Below are 15,002 nucleotides of genomic sequence, written 5' to 3'. Positions count from 1 at the left end.
GTCATCTTAGTTCTGTTCCTTGACCATTGACTATCATTCCTCCAATCCTGCCTAGTTAGTTATCTCACAGATGTTAGTTAAAAAGGAGTCTGAGTGACAATGTGTTCACCTTTTCAGGCAAATCACATAAACACTATTCTAGTGACTGAGTGGTTTAGTTTTAAGACAGTGATTCTCAAACTTTTGTTTTCAGTATCTTTATCCTATTAAAAATTATTGAGAATCTCTCCAAAGCATTTTTGTATATCTGGGTTATATTTGTAGACATTTACCATATTGGAAATAAAAACTATTTTTGAATTTGTAGACCCTCTAAAAAGGTTTCAGAGATCCTCAGGATTCTCTAGACCATACTTTGAGAACCACTATTTTAAGATATCTTGGAGACCCAGGTTCAAGTCCTGACTTGTTGGCTAATCACCACTCTAATCCTCTGTTTCATCATTTATAAAATAGAGATATTACTATTTGCACTTCTTTCTTTACAAGATTGTTGTGAAGGTTCACTTTGCAAACCTTAAAATAACATATAAATGTGGATTGTATTATTGTGAATTCAAAGCATCCTATCTACATACAAAAAATATAGTTTATTCATTGGACTGTATATTAGGCAGAGGACTAGCACCAAGATTTTGGTATTAGAGCATCTTCTCAGATGCAAGAAGTGTTAGATTCATCAGTCTAGAACTCATACCCATTTAGTTTTACAAAAAGAACGTACAAAGAAAAAAATCTCTGTATCTATGAGACATAATTCTTTTAAAGGTTATTAGGTTAGACAAGTCCCCTAATATATCCCCTATCTTTAACACCATTTGCTTCCTTCTAGGTGAATCCAGCTGATATTGAAAACTATACCAACATGGTGGAGATGAACTTTATATTCAGTCTTATTTGGTCAGTGTGTGCATCTGTGGATGAGGAAAGCCGCAAGAAGATAGACAGTTTCCTCAGAGAGATTGAGGGATCCTTTCCCAACAAGGTCCTTAAACCCAAGGCCTCAAATGTCCTATTTTAAAACATTCAGTTTTTCCTTCTCTGCACCCCATACAAATCCCTTATATGGGCCCTACTTATAAGACAAATGTCTGACATCCCAGTACCTAACTTTTAACACTCTTTTTCTTTGATCCCATAGTCTTTAAATTAGAATATAAGCCCTAAAATTGAACATGGGAAAGCTGGAGAAAGGGTTTTAGATCTGACAGATAACCTTTTTTTGGTTTCTAGGACACAGTATTTGAGTACTTTGTGGACCCCAAATTGAAGAATTGGATGTCATTTGAGGAAAAGTTGCCCAAGAGCTGGCGATATCCCCCAAAGTAAGGGCAGGCTGTGGGATAGGATGAAAAAGGGCAAGGCCTTGAAAGAAAATGTGTTGACTAAAAGCAAAGAGAAGAGTGGTGATTCTGAGACAAGGAGGCACATTTTGAGATAGTAAATAGGCTGTCTAAAGTAAAGACTTAATCCTGGGACTCTACTTCGGGATGAACTTAGTGGTGTTGGGGCTAAGGCCTAGAAATGAGTGAAACAAAGTGGAGTAAAGAGGGAAATAGAATCAAAGTCTCCAACTAATTTCTTCTTTTCTAGTGCCCCCTTCTATAAGATCATGGTGCCCACTGTGGATACTATCCGATACAACTACTTAGTGAGTGCCCTTGTAGCCAGCCAAAACCCGATCCTGTTAGTTGGTCCAGTGGGCACAGGCAAGACATCCATTGCTCAAAGTGTCCTGCAGGCCCTGCCCACCAACCAGTGGGCTGTGCTCACTGTCAACATGTCTGCTCAGGTTAGTAGAAAACCCAAGCAGTCAGCTCATTCCAATGTAATTCAACAGACACTAAGTTTGCTTAGTATGTTTGAACCATTCTACCAGATATTGGGAATACAGGGCAGTCATTGTCCTCAAACCCACAAAGTCTAAGAATTCATGTTAGAATGAGATAAATGCATAGGAAAGGTCCTTGAGATCTCCAGGCTCTTATTTTTCTCAGAGACTTAGGCCCATCAGTCCTTAGATCTCCTCTACCCCAGTGCCTTAGTTTTTTTCTTTATTTGGCCCCCAAGACCTCTATATAAGCTTTTTCCACAGACCACATCCAACAATGTGCAGAGCATCATTGAAAGCCGTGTGGAGAAGCGAACAAAGGGAGTATATGTGCCATTTGGAGGCAAGAGCATGATCACTTTCATGGATGACCTGAACATGCCAGCCAAGGACACATTTGGCTCTCAGCCACCCTTGGAACTATTGCGCCTCTGGATTGACTATGGCTTCTGGTATGACCGGGGAAAACAGACCATTAAGCATATCAAAGTAAGTATCAAGCCTCCTATTCTCTTCCATCTCTCCAGTTTCTGCTCCATCCCACAACTCTACTGTTTAGCTCTCATACCTGACTGTCCTTCCTTCAGGATATCCCTTTCTAGGATCTAAGTAGCTGCCCCTTAAGCTTAATTCGCTGCTCTTAGAAACCAAGGAACCATAATGTTCAGCTCCCTCTCTTCCCAGTTCTTTTACTATGTTTCTTAAATCATCATCCTCTTAGAATTGTCTCCACCATTCCTGCCAATATCCAAGAGTCCTTTATCCTATTTTTTGCTCTGTTGGCTACTTCCCATCACCAGGTGGTAAATTCAAGGTAACAGGCAGGATTATCCACTTGCTAACTAAACAAGAATGGACTTCCTCTTCATCTTACTTTCTGTTCCTTCTTTTCCCCCATAGTATTGATACTCAACTTCTTTTTTCTTCTCTGACACAGCATAAGAAAATTGTCTTCATCCCAGTTCTCTGGCATCCAGCTTCAAATGTTTATATAATAGCTCCCCTTTCTTCTTTTTAGTCTCCCATCATATTTCATTACTCTTTCATAATCCTGATCTGTCTCTTCTTGTCCCTCCCTGACTTCTTCCCTTAACCACCCTTCCCCCCATCTTTTCTTACTTCTCTTCTGCTTTCTTCCTTTTCCTGTTCCCAAAGTCTCTCTCATACTCTTCCTCTGCTTTCATCTTTCTTATACCAGGACATGTTCCTGATGGCTGCCATGGGACCTCCAGGAGGAGGAAGGACGGTCATCTCCTCGAGGCTTCAGAGTAGATTCCATCTCATCAACATGACTTTCCCCACAGTGAGGGAGTTTTTGGAGTCTTGGGATCAAAGAGGGGAAGGGAACAGACCTGAGGTGGGGGAGATAAAGAAGAAGTGCTAAACCATCACAGCCTTTTAGGAGGAACTGGCAGGAGAAGACCCTTTAGCCTTGTTTTTAGTAGAAAATGAAAGACAGACTAAAGAGCAACTGAACAATCTGAGAAGAGTTGCATTCTAGGACTTAGTCTATGAGGGTTTGGATTGTTGTCTTTTAGACTCTGTACCCCTAAAGCTATAAGAGTTTCATGGTGGGAACTATTGGAATTTGTAGTCCCAGGAGAATGGATTGGTCTCATTGAACTATCTGTCATCACCAGATTCAGAAATAAAGAGCTGGAAGGGATTCTAGAAACCTTAGTTACACTCCATCATTTTGAGCAATATGGCTAAGGTTGCCAGGTAACATGTAGCAGAGTTAGCTTTTGAAACCAGGTTTCCTGATTCCAGATCCAAAACTAAGGAAACCCACTATCCTATGATGAGATGTGGGATCCTAGGAATACTGGGTAAAGTAGGAAACAGGAAGACCAGATAGTTGGGAAAAGGATAATCCAAGGGATCAATACTGTCTTTAGGAATCTCAGATTCTCCGTATCTTTGGTACCATGATCAACCAGAAGCTTCAGGACTTTGAAGAAGAAGTAAAGCCCATTGGAAATGTGGTGACTGCAGCCACCTTAGACATTTATAACACTGTGGTGCAACGTTTCCTTCCCACACCTGCCAAGATTCATTACCTCTTCAACCTTCGAGACATTTCTAAGGTAAAAATTAGGCCCACCCCTCTTAAAATGTGACAGAATTATCAACTTATAGAGCTCAAGTAGTGGGAGATTGTAGTACCTAGTTTTTGTGGGCCCTATATGGCCCACAAAATAGATGTTCCTCCGTCCCTGTACTATAAGCAGCTAGGTGAGATAATATTTGTAAAAATTCTTTGCAAATCTTAAACCCACTCCCTGTCTATATTATGTTTCAATTCCCAGTTGACTGTTTTTGAAGGAGTTAGGTGGTGCAATACATTGAATATTGGTCCACAGGTCAGGAACATCTGATTTTAAATATGGCCTCAGGTCAAGTCACTTAATATCTGTCTGCCCTCAATTGTAAAATGGGGATAATAATAGCAACTACCTATCAGGTTTATTTTAAGGATCAAATGAAACAATATGTTAAAAGTGCTTAGTACAGTGCCTGGCACATAGCAGGTATTTAATAAATGTTTGATCCATGTATTCCCCATCTCTCCAATAGGTATTCCAGGGCATGCTTAGAGCTAACAAGGCCTTCCATGATACTAAGAACAGCATCACCCGACTTTGGATCCATGAATGTTTCAGGTGAGATGTCCCACACCTAAATTCAGCCCAAGTCTTTTTCATCTCTAACCCTGGTCTCCAATCCTAGCTTTATTCTTTCTATCACATCCTCTTATCCTTCTCTAAATTTCTATTTCCTCATATCTTTACAACTTTGTTCCTTTACCTATCTCTACTCTACCCCCTATATTTTACTGTTCCCAGGTCTTGTTCTACCCTCCCTTGCTTTTATGCTGTTACACAGGACATCCTCAGGGCTTGGAATAGAAACCCCTCTCCCATCTCTATTTATCCTTTCCTTCAAGACTCAGATCAGCTGCCTTTTTTTTTTCCCCCTAGGAAACCTCCCATGATTCTCCCCAGTTAGAGGTAATGCCTCTTTATATCTCTTGGCTACAGAGTCTTATTTCTAACTTAATTTTACAGTTATTTGTGTATATTTCATCTCTCCCTACAAGATTCTAAACTCTTTGAGATTTTTTTTAGCTTTTGTATTCCCAGCACCTAGCATAGTATCCTACAATTTAATTATTCCCCATTTCTATCTGACCCTATTCTGACCCCTCCCCAATAGAGTGTTCTCTGACCGGCTGGTAGATGCAACAGACTCTGAAGCCTTTGTAAGCATCCTGAATGAAAAACTTGGAAGTTTCTTTGACCTTGCTTTTCATAACCTTTGTCCTAACAAGCGCCCACCCATCTTTGGTGAGTTTGGAGTCTGTGGGTGCTGGAATTTTGAGGGGTTACAGTTGAAGACTAGATTCTTCAATCTTAGAATAGTAGCTGATAGGAGGGAAAAGGAAAACCAGGTACTGCAGTTCTGCTTTCCCTTTGTTTAGGGGACTTCATGAGGGAGCCCAAAGTATATGAAGACTTGGTTGACCTGACATTACTAAAGACAGCCATGGAAACTGCATTGGCTGAGTACAACTTGTCTCCTGGTGTTGTGCAAATACAGCTGGTGCTGTTCCGTGAGGCTATTGAACATAGTGAGCTTTCCCTTTTTCATCATCTTCAGTGTAGGGGAAGGGGCTTTCATTCTTCTCATCCCCCTAACTAGAGTAGAGTTCATGAAACTTTCATACTTTTTCCTGGCCATTGCTCTGGGGGTAGAAATTAATTTTTTCATTGGAAGTAGGACCTGGTGAATATGGTAAACTTCTTTGTTGGTCCATAAAAACATTTTTGGAGATGCTATGAACTAGATGAGGACACAATAGTAGAGATTTGGGTCTCTGAAAATTCTACACATAGTTTTATCATATATGGAAAATGGGCCCTTTCAGATTTGAACAAGACACCTTCTTTGCCCTGAGAGCTTATGGTCTTGTCTTAAGTCATTTGGGGGTCTTTACAACAGATTCAGACACCTCTCTTTCTAAGATAAAACACTGATAATTTAAGTTGTTGAATGTGTGGTCCTGCAATGTAGAGTCTCTTTCAATATCCTCACAGTTACTCGGATAGTGCGAGTCATTGGACAGCCTCGAGGTAACATGCTATTGGTGGGAATTGGAGGCAGTGGACGCCAGAGCCTTGCCCGTTTGGCATCCTCCATCTGCGAGTATATTACCTTCCAGATTGAAGTTACCAAGCATTACCGAAAGCAGGAATTCCGAGATGGTGAGGCTATTGGAGAGTTGTCTCAGGAATAAGAAAAACCTCAGACTTGAGAGCCAGGTTGCTTGGTTTTTTTGAGGCCAAATTGGGATTTGAGTGAAGGTTATTGGGAAAAAGGGAAAGAGGTGATAACTTCAAACAGAATTAGGAAAGGGCAGAGTAAAGAGAACCAGAAGCTTCTAGGAGAAGGGGGTAGAATTCTGGGTTCCTGAAAAGGAATAAGAGTAAATCTATCATTTTGTCTGTCCTTTAGTGATCTGTGATTTGGGGCCCTCTATTTCTAGATTGTCTTGTCACCCTAGATGTAAGTCATGGTGGAAAACTGAGAATGTTGCTTCCTTCTTCATGTATAGATATCAAGCGTCTCTACCGCCAAGCTGGGGTAGATCTGAAGGCCACCTCTTTTCTTTTTGTGGACACTCAGATTGCTGACCAGTCTTTTCTGGAAGATATTAACAATATTCTCAGTTCGGGTGAGGTCCCCAACCTCTATAAAAGTGATGAGTTTGAAGAGGTAGGTGGTGTTTCCTATCAGCCACATCCACCTCCCCCACATACACCTGACCCTATAATAAATAAAGCCCCAACAATGCCATTATCTCTTTATCTGGTGCAGTTAGGTGGTCATGATGTTCTTTTATCCCCTTTCCCTAAAAGAGACTTTGCTGGCCTACCTACGGCTTTACTAGAATCCACATCTTGCTTTCCCCCTGACTTCCTTGATGCCTGATCTTCTGACTCTACTGTGTTTTCTCCTCCAGATCCAGAGACAGATCATAGACCAGGCAAAAGTAGACCAGGTGTCTGAGACCTCAGATAGTCTCTTTGCCTATCTCATTGAACGTGTGAGGAACAATCTGCATATTGTGCTTTGCCTCAGCCCTGTGGGGGATCCCTTCAGGTGAGCCCTATTTACATCTTTTCTGGGAGTCTCATGCCCTCTCTCTGAGGCCCCTTCCCTGATAACCTGCTTTCCTTTGAGACCTGCTTGTCTTGTTCCCTAGGTCTTCTTATAGCTCCCTCTCCCTCAAATAGACGTTATCACTTTTCAGGATCATTAAATTCTTAGGAGAGAGTTTAATGAAGGGCTGAGGGCCAAGGTTGGTATGGGAGGGATGATTGAAGGTAACATGGTTTTTGAAATAAGCAAAGACTAAGAAAGAAGTACTAGAGACCTGAAGACTTCATATAGACCAGAAAAATGACAATTAATATGTACATGTATAAAGCCAGGGACTGGGAGAATAAACATGGGTTGGGGAAGCCAGGGTTGGACCTTTGAGTGGATCACACTGCCTCATACCCCTAGGAACTGGATTAGACAATATCCAGCCCTGGTGAACTGCACAACTATCAATTGGTTCTCTGAATGGCCCCGTGAGGCCTTGCTGGAGGTAGCTGAGAAGTACCTCGTGGGTGTGGACCTTGGCCCTGAGGAAAATGTGAGAACTCCTTTCTTTATAATAGTATCCCTGGCAACCTTTGCCCCTTCTTCCACTTCTAGCCCTTGTTGTCTGAATTCTTCCTTCCTCTCTGTCTTCCTTCCTCTCTGTTTTCTTATCCTTCCTATCCCCCTCACATCCTTTTCCTACTACCCTTAGATCCACAAGAAAGTTGCCCAGATTTTCGTCACTATGCACTGGTCAGTGGCCCGCTACTCCCAGAAGATGCTTTTGGAACTTCGAAGATACAATTATGTCACCCCCACCAACTACTTGGAACTCGTTTCTGGATACAAAAAGTATGAAGACATGGGGTAGTTAAAGAAATCTGTATATGTAAAATAGAAAATTGTCACAGATGATGTGAAAAGGACTGCGGAATAGAGAGTTTGGGAGATGGTGGATTATGGTGAATTGAGCAGGGATGTGGAAGGGAGAGCTTGTTTTTTTGACTCATGACAGAAAGAAAGCATGACTCATAATTTTCATTTGAAAAATTCATTCATTCATGTATGTGTATATATATACATATATACACATACATGAATGAATGAATTTTTCAAATGAAAATATATATATATATATATACAGAGAGAGAGAGAGAGAGAGAGAGATCTACTTTTTTATTACTGTTTTTTTTTTTTTTGTTTTTTTTTTTTGGCTGAGGCAATTGGGTTAAGTAACTTACCCAGGGTCACACAGCTAGGAAGTGTTAAGTGTTTGAGAACAAATTTGAACTTGGGTCCTCCTGACTTCAGGCCTGGTGCGCTAATCCACTGTGACACCTAGCTGCCCCTATCTACTTATTTTTAACATTCATTCAAAACAAATTTGAATTCCAAATTCTCTCCCCTTTCTTCATGTTGCAAAAAAAAAAAGTGAAAAAAGTATGTTTTACTCTTCTTCAGAGTTAATTAATTTTCTCTCTAGAAGTGGATAGCATTTTTCATCAGCCCTCCTAATCTTCTAAATGTGCTTCTTAGTATTGACCACATTCCAATACTTGACTGGCTGTTTCTATCCTCTGGACCTGTTTCAGAGTTTATTTCAGACCATGATAAACCTTTGAAAGTCAGAATTTATTCAGCTTCTTTTCCTCTTTTTTCCAACTGTGTGCTGGTGCATCTGTCTGCCTATCTTACTTCCTTTTTCAGCTGAATATCTATATATCTATATCTATATCTATATATCATGCTACAGCTCTGGCATGTAATAGTTGTATGACACCAGGCAAATCATCTATCCCCTGTGAAACTGTTTTCTTATCTATATAGTGAAAATACTATTTGCAATACCTAAATCATGAGGAAAGTGCTACAGAAATGAGTTGTTATCCAACTTATTTAACATTTATTGATCAGTACTATGTGATGTAAAGTAAATACTATGCTTGATATTGAGGAGAATTTAAACATGGACCCTGAACTTGAAGTAATTACTATTTTTAGGAAACAAAACATATACATAGTATATAATTTTCTTTTCAACTGAAAAAAAGATAGTATGTAGTATCACAGATTTGCAGAACTAGAAAATCTCTCAGAAATCATCTAGTCCAATTTGTACCTTCACAGGTTAGAGGACATTGACATTGTTCTCAGTTCCCCAACTGCCTCACTGGGATGATTTCCTTCCAGCTTCCTTGATGCCTGCCTTACCCACCTTCTAATCCTACCCTGGCTTCTTCCTCTCTATCCCCAATAAATGGTCCTGTAGTTTCCGCTTGAAGACCATCAGTAGTCAGGAACCATAATAAATTTCATTCTAGACATATCTAAATGCAATTTAATACTTTTGGTACTTTAGTACTTTTGTTTATAAAACAGCTTCATGCACCTCTCAAAGAAGGCATGATTTTTCAACTAGTACGTGAACTTGGAATAATTGTCAAATAAGTCACAAAAACAGTAAAATATGTTCTAAGAGTTCAGAAGAAGGAAAGATCAGTGTGGATTGGAGTGGTATGTGAAGGTATGTTTCTTAGAGAAGGTGGGTAGGGACTTGGAAAATAGAAGAAGAGAAAAGGAAGGATATTATGGGCAAGAACTATAGAATGAACAAAGGGATAGTTAATTAGACTAGCCAGGGTAAAACAGAGGCTTCATGGCTTGATCTGTAGTCACTTAACTACTCTGGGCTACAGTTTCTTCATCTGTGAAGTGAAGTTGGGGTCCCTCTATCTGTAATACTCCATGATTCTGCTAGGGAGCAGTAGAAAATAAAATTGGAGAGGAAGTTCAATTTCCAAATGTGTAGGGCCTTGGAATACCATGCTAAGGATTTCAGGTTATAATTAATAGATTTTTTTTTTTTGAGCAAGGACCATACAGGACAAAAAATAGTATTCTTAAGAAAATTAATCCAGTGGTGCTCAGGATACCTTGAAAAGTATAGATTGGAAGGCTATGATAGTTGTCATAATTATATCATAATGTGATAATCCAATGAGTCTGAATTGATGAGATGGCAATAGGAATGGAAAGAAAGTTACAAATTCAAGCAGCACCCCCACCAAAGAATTGATGGGACTTAATGGCTGATTGGCTGTAAAAAGAGATGGAAGAGTCAAGATAGGAAGATTTTGAGACTGAATGATGGATGCTATCAAAGGAAAAAGATGCATATACTTCATGGTATCCTCATGCCTTTCTCTGCTATGTTTAACACTATGTTTACTTCTTCCCCCCCCCCCCTCCCCAGATCATTACTATATAATAAGGATATCTTTAGGATATCCCAAAGTGGTTTGATGGGCTGCTGGGGAAATAATGCTTTGGATCCAATCACCTCTCTGAAATTCATATTGACTGAAACCAAGGAATATCAGCATCCTGGTTCTTTTTACTCTGGGATCTCCATCTCAGCCTGCCACCAGGGGGTCAAGCTCCCTCTTATGATGATACTCTGCTCCTTAGATTGCTGGCAGAGAAGAAGCAGGAACTATTAGACCAAACTAATAAGCTTCGGACTGGGCTATTTAAGATTGATGAAACTCGGGAGAAGGTGCAAGTGATGTCATTGGAGCTTGAGGAAGCCAAACAAAAGGTGGCAGAGTTCCAGAAACAGTGTGAAGAATACCTGGTTATCATTGTACAACAGAAGCGAGAAGCTGATGAACAGCAAAAGGTTTGGAAAAGGCAGTTGCCCCTGCCCCTGCCCCTCCAGTTCAGCTCAGGGCAATAGGTATGCATATTTAGAGCCATCTATTTACCTGAGTGCAAATATAAATAAGATATATGATCTCAGTTCTTTTAAAGTAGGAACGATAGGATCATTATATAATTAGTTGTATTCTGATATTATTAATGCATAAGAGAGGTACAGACTATAATAAAAGTCCAGTGAAGGAAAGTATTGCTTTTGATTGGAGAAGTCTTGCTCCTAGCAAATTATGGTGAAAAGAAAAACTATTTCTTGGATTTGCATAGGCTTCACCTTTTAGGGTTACTCTTCAAGAATTTGTAACATGAATGACTTGGCCTATAATAGGACCTATTTCTTGAAGCAGGGGCTTAGTTTCAGTGGTCCTTATAATTTAAGGGTTTCCCCTATGTGATGGAGAGTTCCCTTACTGTCTGCCTCAGAGTCCTCCCAGAACCTCTATGCCTTTTGAAACTCACAAACACTTTTATCTTGGCATGGAATCCCAATCCAGTCCCATCTGGGATACCCCTGGAAAGAACAGACACAAAGAAGAACGGCAAGCTAGCTATGTCCTTGTGTCCAGGGAAGAGATCGGGTGGGAGACAGGGCAATTCTTCCTTTGTTGTACATTCTCTCAAATTCTTTGCTCACCTTTCTATCTTAACAACTTGGGGGGCAGAGCTGAGAGCCTTGTTTTTTCTCCACCCCTAGGCTGTTACAGCTAATAGTGAGAAGATTGCAGTGGAGGAAGTCAAGTGCAAAGCACTGGCAGAAAATGCCCAGAAGGACCTGGAGGAGGCATTGCCTGCACTGGAGGAGGCCATGAGGGTACCCAGGAGTGCTTTTGGGAGGGGGAAAAAAAAACTTGGGCTGGGGATGAGACAAAGGGTGGCTGTTGCAAATAATCTGTTAAAGACCTCAGTAATGCTGCCCTAAATCTAATCCTTACTCAAGGATTGAATAAGAGTAGTGGAGCCCTCAGCTAGGTCTTACTCAATAAATTTACCTTCCTGCCTGCTGAGCTGATCTTTACCTCTTAGGCTCTAGAATCCCTGAATAAGAAGGATATTGGAGAGATCAAATCATATGGAAGGCCACCCGCCCAAGTGGAAACGGTGATGCAAGCTGTTATGATCCTTCGTGGAAATGAGCCCACCTGGGTAGAGGCCAAAAGGCAGCTAGGTAAAGGGGAAGGCCAAAAGTTGCTGAATGCCTGGTTTGGAATGTGGGTTACTTGAGTAAGGCCCCTGATAAGAGTCAATCAACTAGCATTTATTTATTATCTACTATGTGCCAGGCATGGGAGACATGTTAACAACTATGTTCAACCGAGATATGTATAGGATAAATTGGAGATAATCAATAGAGGGAAGACCCTAGAACTACGAGGGATCAGGAAAGGCTTCTTAGAGAAGGTAGAACTTTAACCGAGACTTGAAAGAGCCAAAAAAGCAGGAAGATGAGAGTACCAGGCATACAGTGAAAATGGAGTGTTTTGTGCCAGGAGAAGCAAAGAGGTCACTGCCACTAGGTTGCAGAATATGTGCAGGGAATGAGGTGTAAAAAAAATTGGAAAGTAGGATGAGGCTAGATTATGGAGGTCTTTAATAGCCAAAGTTAGAGCATTTTATATTTGATTAATGGGAGCAATAGAGAGTTACTGGACATGATTATTGTGCTTTAAGAAGATCAATTTAAAATCTGAATAGAACTTGAATAATAGTGGGGAGAGGTTTGTGGCAGAGAGACCAAACTATTAGAGTAGTTCAGGTGTGAGGTGATAAAAGACCTGTATCAGGATGGTGACTGTGACAGAAGAGAAAAAGGAACATATCAAGAGAGATGTAAGAAGGTAGAAACCATGAGATTTAGAACTGATTAGATAGGGAGTGGGGGAAGAGGAAGAAGAGCCCTAAGAGTGACAGATACTGATCTCAGGGCAAAGGTCAGGGCAGATATCCAATCTCTGAGTGGGGGGAGAGGAGAATGCACTAGACCAGATCCTCTGGCCAAAATTCCTCCATCCCAAAGGGGATCCGAACTTCATCAAGTCATTGATCAACTTTGACAAAGACAACATCTCAGATAAAGTGCTGAAGAAGATTGGAGCTTTTTGCGCCCAGCCTGATTTTCAGCCTGACATCATTGGCCGAGTTGCTCTTGCTGCCAAATCTCTCTGTATGTGGGTCCGCGCCATGGAGGTAAAGTCAAGGCTGGGGAAAAGGAGAGGAAAAGGGGGAGACTTGGGAAAAGAAAGTAATGGAAAGGATTGAGGGAAGGGAAAACTGGGAGAAAAGACAGGGGAAGAAGACAAATAATCAAGGGATGTGTAAGTAAGGATGTTTCTCAATCTCATTGCTTCCCTCAGCTGTATGGGCGCCTCTACCGAGTGGTGGAGCCTAAGAGGGCCCGGATGAATGCTGCCCTGGCCCAACTGCAGGAGAAGCAAGCAGCACTAGCTGAAGCCCAGGAGAAGCTTCGGGAGGTCCGTCAGGCTTTCACTAGAACTCTCTACTCAGCTTACCCCACCAAATCTGTTTCTCCCCACCTAATTCACATTTGCTCCCCAGCCTCCTCTTCCACACCTGTAGTTCAGATCCATTCCTGATCTAGGTTATCCCAGGCAACAGCATTGGGATACTAAAAAGAATCAAGAAGGGATCTCCTTTGATGGGGTTTCCAGAGATTAATTCAGGAGTTACCAGTGGGTAATCCAATAGATAATTATATATCAAAATGTGAACATAAGAGTTGTGAATCCCCTTAGGAGTTATTTATGCTAAAATAGGAGACTCTTAAGCAATCCTGGCAGTCAGATGCTTTGGCTTCCCCTCTTCCTAACAAATGTAGATCATGGAATGACTGGCGCTGGCAAGGACCTCATGTAGTAAAACTCATTTTATGGGTGAACCAATTGAAACCCAGAGATGAAGTGATTGCCAAGAGGTCACAGGGTTATTTGTGCACTTTAATACTTCTGCCTTCAAAGCCAATGTTATTTTGATGATACCACACTAGCTCAAAGGTTTCTTCCTATCCTTTACTATCCTCGATGTCTAGACTACTGGAAGTATGATCTTCACTGACATTCTGATCATGTGTTTGCTGATGGCCTCATTTGGGTCATTTGGGTGGAAATGAAAAGGGTGAAAAAATTGAGATCATTCATCATGAGCTTCTTTACCCTTTTTATTTATCTCTAAATCCCTTGACATCATCTCCCTTTTTCTTATCCTTTTCCCAATCTCTTATGGCCAGTAACATGGATCTTTGACTCTATCCTTTGCTATCTTAGCTAGCAAATTTCTTCTTCCATCACATACCTTCTCCCTCCTCCAAGAAGTCCTTTGATCTACCAATTTCTGTTGCATTTAAATATGGCCAGTTTTTTCCATCCTTGAAAAATCTTTACTAGACTCCATCATATTCACCCATTGTCTAATATCTCTTTCCTTGACCAAAGTCATAGAGATTGCCTTCACTTCCTCTCTTGTGACTACCAACCTTATGCAAATTTTCACAATCTTACCACTGTGCTGATGCTGCTTTCTCCAGTTACAATCTCTCTCCTTCCTTCCCTCTCTCCCTCCCTCTCTTCTTCTCCTCTTCCTTCTCTCTTCTTCCTTCCCTCCCCCTCATATTTAAAATATTTTATTTTTTCTCCAATTAATGTTAAAACAATTTTTAACATTATAAAAAAAGTTTTGAGTTTCAAATTCTATCCTTCCCTCTCTTCAGCTCCTTTCTGAAAAAGCAAGCAATCTGCCAACAATCTCTTAGTGGACAAAACTGTTGGCCTTTTCTCAGTCTTTATCCTTTTTGGCACCTCTACTGCATTTGTCATTTTATTTCTTGTTTCTCTTTGTACTCAGCTCAACACTCCTCATTCTCCTTTGCTGGCTTATCATTCATATTATGCTTTTAAATGTATATATCCACTAAGGCCACATTTCCTGGGTCCTCTTCACTTCTCCATAGATTCTTGCTAACTTCTTCAGCTCCCATGAGTTGAATTATCATCTCTATGAAGGTGAATTACAGATCTATGTATCCAATCCCAGTCTGTACCCTGAGCTTTAGGTATACGTCACTAGTTGTCCTGGAGACATCTCAAACTCAAAATGTCTAAAACAGAACTTACCTGCTTCCCCCCCCAAAAAAATTATTCCTTTCCTAAATTTTCCTGTTACTTTTGACCATTCCTCCTGTCTCTCAGCTTTGTGACTTCAACTCCTAATGCTAAGTGGTATAATGGATAGAGAGCACTGAGCCCACAGGGAGGAAGATCTCAGTACCAATCCAATCTCAAAATGTGACCCTGGG

General features: G+C 40.8%; 1 protein-coding gene across 1 annotated transcript in view; it reads left to right on the top strand.

Moving 5' to 3' along the window:
• The window catches only part of DNAH2 (dynein axonemal heavy chain 2), a 107,652-nt gene that overhangs the window by 75,201 nt on the left and 17,449 nt on the right, over window positions 1–15,002 (top strand). The window contains exons 45-63 of the mRNA XM_051995791.1: window positions 833–985; window positions 1,234–1,325; window positions 1,594–1,792; window positions 2,096–2,320; window positions 3,030–3,134; window positions 3,730–3,918; window positions 4,409–4,494; window positions 5,048–5,178; window positions 5,313–5,462; window positions 5,929–6,096; window positions 6,447–6,607; window positions 6,855–6,994; window positions 7,403–7,535; window positions 7,695–7,834; window positions 10,451–10,661; window positions 11,391–11,507; window positions 11,720–11,861; window positions 12,711–12,880; window positions 13,048–13,164. Coding sequence (XP_051851751.1) covers window positions 833–985; window positions 1,234–1,325; window positions 1,594–1,792; window positions 2,096–2,320; window positions 3,030–3,134; window positions 3,730–3,918; window positions 4,409–4,494; window positions 5,048–5,178; window positions 5,313–5,462; window positions 5,929–6,096; window positions 6,447–6,607; window positions 6,855–6,994; window positions 7,403–7,535; window positions 7,695–7,834; window positions 10,451–10,661; window positions 11,391–11,507; window positions 11,720–11,861; window positions 12,711–12,880; window positions 13,048–13,164 — 2,829 coding nt within the window. The remainder of the gene's footprint in view (window positions 1–832; window positions 986–1,233; window positions 1,326–1,593; window positions 1,793–2,095; window positions 2,321–3,029; window positions 3,135–3,729; window positions 3,919–4,408; window positions 4,495–5,047; window positions 5,179–5,312; window positions 5,463–5,928; window positions 6,097–6,446; window positions 6,608–6,854; window positions 6,995–7,402; window positions 7,536–7,694; window positions 7,835–10,450; window positions 10,662–11,390; window positions 11,508–11,719; window positions 11,862–12,710; window positions 12,881–13,047; window positions 13,165–15,002) is intronic.

This window comes from Antechinus flavipes, chromosome 4 (genome assembly GCF_016432865.1).
Source record: "Antechinus flavipes isolate AdamAnt ecotype Samford, QLD, Australia chromosome 4, AdamAnt_v2, whole genome shotgun sequence".
Classification (NCBI taxonomy): domain Eukaryota; kingdom Metazoa; phylum Chordata; class Mammalia; order Dasyuromorphia; family Dasyuridae; genus Antechinus; species Antechinus flavipes.
This window is presented reverse-complemented; position numbering and strand designations above follow the sequence as displayed.